Source organism: Notothenia rossii (assembly GCF_949606895.1).
Source record: "Notothenia rossii genome assembly, chromosome: 7".
NCBI lineage: Eukaryota > Metazoa > Chordata > Actinopteri > Perciformes > Nototheniidae > Notothenia > Notothenia rossii.
The window spans coordinates 64,723,126-64,731,387 of NC_136905.1; the positions used below are offsets into that span (position 1 = coordinate 64,723,126).

Sequence of the window (8,262 nt, forward strand, 5' to 3'; positions counted from 1 at the left end):
AGTGTAATCACTATTTTAAATGGTGTATTTTACAGTTTATAACCACCTAATGTTTTACAGCCTTTTATTTATCTAGATTATATGGTGGCTGCAGAGGACCAAATTGGACGGCTAAACTACAGAATAGGCAAGTTCGTTTATGTAATGTTAGCATACAACAAGGTAACTCAAAGTGCTTTTCCTTAAACATAAAAATATTTTACCAAATTGCAAAAGACAAACAATAAAGGGATATTGAAGTAAAATGCAAAATAGTAATTAAAAAGCCAAGAGAACAGAACATTTAAACAAGCTCAAATAGAATAAGACATGTATTCAAATACAAGATTAGCGGTTGCAGTATAAGACAATAATACTATATTGATGTTGAGCAATAAAGCTGCACGTAGAAAAGCATTTCAGTTAATAGAACTGCCAGTTGTAGCAGTTTTCTGAGAAGTTATTTTGTGTGTGTTGTAAAGCTTTAGTGGCAAAGGATAAAAGCACTGTGGGGTAAATGGGCTTACTTAAAGAATGAAAACACTGTCATTTGTTCTCAATTGTTTCAATGTATTTTTAGAAGCAAGTGGTAACCAATCTCTTTTAGTGCCTTCATACAGGTTTTAAGGTCAGAGCTTTTGTACCTTTGTATATTGCTGGCAGACCCAACAGAAACATATTTGTCCGTATGCCTTGCAGTCTAAATGAAAAGAGAACAGTGTGAAAATTAAAGTAAATGCATTGCGATGAAAAACAATGAACTCTGGCTCCATAGGGCAGGCTAACGCTTTGCCCATATGCAAGTTGTTTTCTTCTAATTAAACCTCATTTAACCAATGAGCTGCGTATGAAATCAAACAAATAAATCCAGACTACAGCTCTCCTTCCTGAGCCATTAAGTTGGCTAATCAGTATTTAGCAATTCCAACCTGAATCTCCTCATCAATCACCTGCTCTGAGTGCATCTGTGGGTGTGCATGTGAGCCTATGTACATGTCGCTTTGCTTATGGGTGTTGACCTCCAGCAGCTGTGCTTTCCCCTCATCAGTATTCTGGGTGTAAAGGGGGTTGTAAGCTTTACAGAGCACAAAATGAAAAAGAACAGGCAACAAGCCCCTGGAAGTGGGTTCTCCCTTAATTGAAGTTCCCCCTTATCCAGACGCTGCACAATGTGTGCGTATGTCCCTCAATATGTCTGCTCTGTCCTGCACCTCAATCCACTTAATTGGGTCTTTCAGTTTCCTAATTAACTCTGTCAATGCAAGTTGAGCTGAGCCAAGTTGGGACAAGCACTCCTCTATTGATCAGTATCTGAAGCAGTTAACTTATCCATCTGTCTACATGGCCCTGGGCTTTGCCGTTGCATTAGATTTAATGCACAAAGGGGTAAATGTGTGGTATCATCACCTCATCCCTTGTGTTGTTTAAAACGTTGTGTCTTTGTGTTAAGTTCCTTGTTCTACTGATAAGCAACTAAGTACATTCAATTTGTTTTAAATGATCCAGGCTTTGGATTTCTATCTGTAGATGCAGTGGTTTTTAAAGGAAATATTGTCCTATTGTTGGTTTTAAACTGTTACTCCCCTGTGGAAAAATGTAATTTCCACATGAAATGAAAAAAAAGTGCTGTGGTAAACCGTAACTTGCTTTATTTACCTACAATTTATTTACGCTTTGGTAGTGTATATAGTACACCAGTGCATAGTACACTACCAAAGTAGTAGTTTCAAGTATGTTCTCTTCCATATTAAACTACTATATACTTCTACTTCACTTTTTTAAATGTGGATAATGTACTTTTTTATTTATTCCTTCTTCATTTTTTACCACAAAGATCTATGTGCGGGAAAGTACGGAAGAGGATTAGGGCCACATGTAAATTCTGACCTTAATCTCAGAACTCACTTTTTTTTAAACTTTTGGTCAGATCTCATCTTTTATTCATGTGGCCCTTGTCCTATTAAGTACTTATGGAATATATTGTATAGAAATTATATTTGTGGAATGTTTTTAAACCAGTTGAAACTGGACAACAGCACAATATTTTAAGGTCTCAATTATGGACAGAGATGTAGTTTCAACTTCCCAAAACTTAATACATTCAAACTCTTACCAGGCCAACTACCAGAAAAAGTAGTGGAGATATATATGGCACAATAAAATGGCAGTATTTACTTTTAATACTTTAAATACACTTTGCTGATCATACCTCTGTATTTTTACATAAGCAGGAGTTTGAATGCACGACTATTCATGTTATCTTTTATTGCAGTACTGCTGCTTTTACTTGACGTTATGATGATTATGACTTAAACCAGAGCTGCCACTGCTGGTTAGCGTATGCTAAAGAGCACCATGATGACAGCAGAGGCTGACCATAATGGCACACAGAGGACCTGTCCATATTGTATGATTTAAGAAGCATATCCATTACACATCACACCCACACCCACACTCACACACACATGCTCCAGACCACTGATACCACACCGTGGGTTAACACCATCTGGTGCTGATCAGGAAACACCAGCTTTGCACAAGTCAGTGTCTCTAATTATCTACCTCCAGCAAAGGGAGGCCGATCCCCGCTAATCTCCACAATGTGTTCTGCTTCCCATTCCCACCTGTGCCCGAGTGAAGGGGGGCCGTGTGGGAGGACCCGGGGTCTCTGTGTCAAGGGACCAGGGACCAGGTGACGCTGCAGCGCCAGTCCCCACGACAGAAGCTCCGCCGCTTGGTTTGGCTGGCAGCTGCCTCCCCCCACTGAGACATCCCACAGCTGACAATCCCAAGTACTGACAGGGGCTCTTTCAGTGTCAATGGCCTCATATATTAGAGCTAACCGCCTTTGTGGCGAGAGAGGGTGTCAGGCCTTTTGGCTCGACAGCGCTTGTTACCATGATGAAATGTAGATTGAATGGAGGGGGTCTGTGTCTCAGGCACGAGAGCTTGGACTCCCCCGGCCTTTTGTGTCCCACGCATGGCTATTGTTCGGACCCATTCAGGGCTCTCAGGAGGAGGAGGTGGGGTAAAGAGGGAGGTGGGTGAGAATGAGTTACATCTCTTCATTTCTCCCCTGATCCCCGGCTCATCTGTCAGCCGTGGGAGGATAAGCATGTATTTTACACGCTTGATTTGTTGCTAAGTGAGGGCCAGCCATTGTCAGGTTGTTTGACTAAATCATGTTCATGGCAATCAGTGTGTGTTATGTTTGTGCTTAGCGGATTAATCATTGTTATGAATCAGCTAAATACTTGATTTTAAACACAATAACATTTGTGTTGTGAAAGTATGTGGATATATTTTATCAACAGATTAAAGAAATAAACTCTGAGCATATATATACACTTTTTTTTAAAGGCTGACCGCATTATGTCCCCTGCTTAAAGTTTGCCCTTTGTGTGCCTGTATCCATGTTCTTATGAGACAGAGACAAATCGTTGGCCAGAGCTAAGTACATGGCTCTGTCCCTCGCCCGCGTCAAACAAAAGTGACGCGCCTTCCTGGCGCCTGTGTCGTCCTTTCATCTCTTACTCCCTGTTGAGGTGAAGATGGATGGTCCCCTGGCTCCAGAACACCACATTCAGCCTCTGTGCTGGCACATTGTCTCATCCTTCTGTCCCTCTTTAGCTCTTAAGAGGTTAGGCTGTCCAAGGCTGGTTAGCAACCAATGACAGCCCTTCCTTGATATCCATTTTTACATTGCCCTTCTGTCCCCTTAACACAAATCAAACCCCTTCCGTTTAGTTTAAGAAGATGTGGCTCTATTGTTTTCATACAGCTGCTGTGTTTTTTTAGTATATGTCTAGAACCCTTTAAGACTTAAGAAAGAAATAGTCCCTGGTAGATATTGCTTCTTTTTTACACGTATGAATATAAAAACAACTGCAGTCAGGGAAAAATAAACATAGATCACAGTATATCACAGAAAATAAGTAGGCAAACAAGAGTTCTTATTATAACAAAACTTTAATTTAGGAAAATAGAAATCCAGCAATACAATAATACACACCGGTTCCATCTCTGACAATGTCTCATCACCACAGATATCAGATAAATTACAGTTTTTGCCACCGGTAAAAAACCTGCGTGTACATAGAATATTTCTGTATAAACAATGCAGAAGTGTAATTTGATAGAAAAAAGCAGCAGTTGGCATGGCAGAAGATATATACATTATTTACAAGCTCTGGCACCAGCAATCGTTTTAGGAGTTCATGTAACAATCTCCTCTATGCTGCTTTAGTCATTGCGATGATCCCAGCAACAGAGGTTGATTTTTTAAGAGTCTAGCTCACTTGCTCAGAGACAGGCTGTGTAACGTGGAGGTGGGTAAAGGCTGGCAGAGTGAGCAGGGGCAGGGCATGCCGGGAAAGTGCCTGTAGCACCCGGCCAGGTGGAGGGGGTCCTTCATAAGGCTCTGCACTGGTGCATGGAAACCCAGGAAGCCTGCTGATGGAGGCGAGTGCAGGGCCGTGGCGTGAGAAGAGTGATGCTGCAGAGCTGAAGGGGCGCTGGCCGCCAGAGAGTGCAGAGAGTGGGCCAGATGATGCAGAGGGTGGTGGGCAGTTGGGGCCGCAGGGGTGATAGCAGGGTGGGCAGCGGTGCGGCTCTGAGCGGCAGCACTTCCACCGTAAACATCCCCCACCAACTTCTTCATCTCGTCCAAGGAGCCGGACAGCATGAGGATGTAGTTGCGAGCTAACATCAAGGTGGAGATCTTGGACAGCTTGCGGACTGAAGGCCCGTGAGCGTAGGGCATGACCTCTCTCAGGCTATCCATGGCCGTGTTCAGATCGTGCATCCTCTTGCGCTCCCGGCTGTTGACTTTCAGTCTCAGGTCTTGGGTGTCGATCTTGCTGAGATCAGTCCCGGCCTGGGTCTGTCCATCCACCGTCCTGTCCTGGCCGGCCTCGCTGTCCTCTCTGTTCTCTTGGCAGTATGACTGGAACATTTTGTTGGAGAAAAAGCTCCCAGCGTGGTCATCCACCACCAGGTCGGGGGAGGAGGAGCGGCTGCAGTTGGAGCCACAGTCAGAACCCATTGCGATTTAATGCGTTTAAAGTGTTGCACAAATCAAAAAAGTGGTGCAAAAACAGTACGCTGAATGCTTGGAGCGTGAGTTTAAATTCTACAGATGCTTCCTTCGCTTTAAGCGCTTCCAGTTGCCTGTGTTTCTCTCAGAGTTTGTGCCGTTGAGTCTGTTGATTAGTCTGTCCCCAGTAGTGAGTCTGTCTAAACTGTCACCCTGTGGGCCCACTGGGGTGTATTTATACCGCCAGCATAACAAAGGAACAATAAAGCTGCATAATGAGACACTTAGAGCCACAGCCAATTGCAGAAGGGACACACTTTCACCCCCCCCTCTCACACCTCCTTCCTGCAGCCCCCACTTCACCTTCCCACACCCACGTTTTAACACCCCCAGCCCTCATGAACCCCCTAAACATTAACCTAAACAGGGGTATGTTCACATGTTGTGTTAAGCTGCACAGAGAGAAGTTAACTAAGACTATGCTGAAACGTGTGTACAAGTTTACTGTTCTTAATTCACCGGTTCATTTTGAGGGTTTGGGCTATTTTGCTTCCTTAACATGTTCTCTTTCAGGCGAGTGGAAAGAAAATATAAAAGTACACTTTTAAGTGTTCATTTTACTGACCCTGCCTATTCGCGTCTGTAGATGTCCTCTAATTTAAGCAGAAGTCTCATAAGGTATTAGATAATGCATCACTTGCACATAACCAAAACGTTAAATACAACTTTTTAAACAAATAAAGATTGTCTTTGTAAGAAATCAATTAGGGTAGTTTAATGATGATACTGTATCTGTAAGTTATTTAGTATTTACCCTTCTCACGTAGCAGTAGTGTCCTGCAAAATCCATGGAATTCTATAATACATTTAATCAAAGGCCGATTTTCTTGAAAGTACCAAATTTAAGTTTTTTGGAAAACATGGATCTTTTTAATGACTTGTTTTGACAGTATTTTCTGATTCATGGAGTGATACAAACAGACATTGGATATTTCTTCTGTAAAAACCATTGACTCTCAACACAATGAACCTGAAATGTAAACCTAACTTCATCCCATTTCCTGTGTCCCTAAACATGTATACTAATAAGCATCTCAGAAAACTTTTTATACGAAAAAGAATTGTGCTAAAGAAACTCTGGAAATGTCATGTTGTAGTAGTGTCCTGCAGAATGCATGGAATTCTTCAATACATTTAATCAAAGGCAGATTTCTCAAAAGTACCACATTTCTGGTTTTGGGAAACTGGAATCCATAATATTTGTAATGAGTTGTTTTGAGAAGGATTGATATGAAGAGACATCGGAAATGTCCTCTGTAAAACAATATGTCAACTCAATGAACCTGACATTTAAAAAAAAAACTAACTTCACCCAATTTCACATATGTGCTCCTAAAAAGAGTAAATGAATAAGCACATATTCAGGAAGATGAAGCCTCATTTGCAAACGTTTACGTAACATTTCAGAATTTTTTTTACAAAACAGAATTGTCATGTTATCAACAGTTTATAGCTATCAACTCTTGAAATGTCGTGGTGATTACCCTATTCACCCGGTTTGTCTCCTTTTAGAGATAGTGGTTACAGTGCATGTGTGAACTTAAAGTTTGATCAAAAGCTACATTTAGCAAGTAGGCAGATTATTTATTTTGTATTGCAATACTGCAGAGAAGCTTCATATTATTTATCCTGTTCCCCCCTAAGTTGCTTACAGTAACTCACCATATTCGGAGTTACCAAAAGTGAGAGTGTAAACCTGAGGTCTGCTTAAGGGGGGGAAAAAGCCCACATGTTTATTGCCCTATTCCATAATACCAGATATATGATGCCTTCGAGGCCTTATTTACATATGGTATCCATGAGACACTTCGGAGAAAGGTATGAAGCACCATATGAGGTGCTTCAACATGTAAAGAGCAGCGTTAATGGCAGACTAGGTACAATTCAACCAGGAGCCCAAGACAAAAGAGGTCAGATAAATTTGACTTGGCTCCCCAAACAGTCTGTGAAATCACATCACTATCACTGGAAGGGGGTCCTTCGGATGGGGAGGAGGTAGTTAAAAAGATACTAAAGAGTGGGCGCGCTATTGTCTTCCCCTAATTCAACCGTAAAGCTACTAGCACTTTCTCAGGTTTTGTGTTTTCTTCCTCTTTATATTAAACAGCGGCTGTCAGGAACACCAGACAAACTTATCTCAAATAGAGAAGTTTCCATTCATGACATCTAAATTCCTGCCGTGATTAATGTCGTGCATGACTCTGTTGATCTAATCCTGGGGCTGGATCGAGCTGACTTTTCAAAAGCTCTCTCTCTGCGGTGGATTTCTCCACTCGGCTATGGAATTTCCTGCCGCCTTCTGCCAAGCAAAGCCACAGTGAGGCAGCGCTAGGGTCAGAAGTTTGGGAATAAAATAATACTCATGTGCTACACTATTCGTGGGAGCAAGAGAGGATTGGAAAAACATTCAACCTTGAATGCAGAATTGGTTGTGGCCTGGAGCATAATAATGGCAAGGCGATCAACATTCAAGACAACTTTCTACAGGCGTCATAAAGAATGTGCTGTGTTTCCATAATCTTTCCTTGGTGCTGGTTTATATTTACCCAACAGTATGATGTTCTTCTCCAGTCGTGGCTGCTTGGTGTAGCTTCGTGATAGTTCTAAAAATCAGGGATACTATTGACTTGCATTGAAAAATATGAAGGAGCATACCCACTTTTCAGTAGAGAGAACATTCTGTAATTTACTATACTTTTTAATAAAAACAAATGATACTTATTCCAATTCCAGTTCGATCACAACACATCCATCCATAGGCAACATTTCCATTTGTTCTCAACAAAATGATGTCATCTGAACAGGAATGCAGATGACAAAATTCGCTCAAAGACCAATTCCTCACCCAGAATGCCTTATGAAATGTCTTGTTTTTGTCTTGTAGCACTCATTCATTGATTTTTTTGTTATTGTTTAGGAAAACACAAGTAAACAATAAGTGCCCAGTTTTCAGTTGTCTGTCCAACCAAACCCATGCAGAAAATAGCATGCTCACACAGAAAAAATAATGATAATTTAAAATATATCTATTAATTAAATACAAATAGATTTCGTCAAAGGATTTTTTTTAATATATATATATAATAAATAAAATAACATGTGAAAAATCTGCTTCAAGTTGTTTGTATTCTGTCATGGGTTTTTATTTTGTACATGTACTTTTCAGAGGCCTACTACAGGCTGATGAT

At 41.1% G+C, this 8,262-nt stretch overlaps 1 protein-coding gene across 1 annotated transcript; it reads right to left on the reverse strand.

Annotated features, from left to right (window-relative positions):
* Positions 1 to 4,273: 4,273 nt before the first annotated feature.
* olig4 (oligodendrocyte transcription factor 4) lies at positions 4,274 to 5,028 on the reverse strand (the record flags this gene model as incomplete). Its single annotated transcript, XM_079692075.1, has 1 exon — positions 4,274 to 5,028. The coding sequence occupies exon 1, from the start codon at positions 5,021 to 5,023 to the stop codon at positions 4,274 to 4,276; it is 750 nt and encodes a 249-aa protein (XP_079548201.1). The 5' UTR covers positions 5,024 to 5,028.
* Positions 5,029 to 8,262: the final 3,234 nt, after the last annotated feature.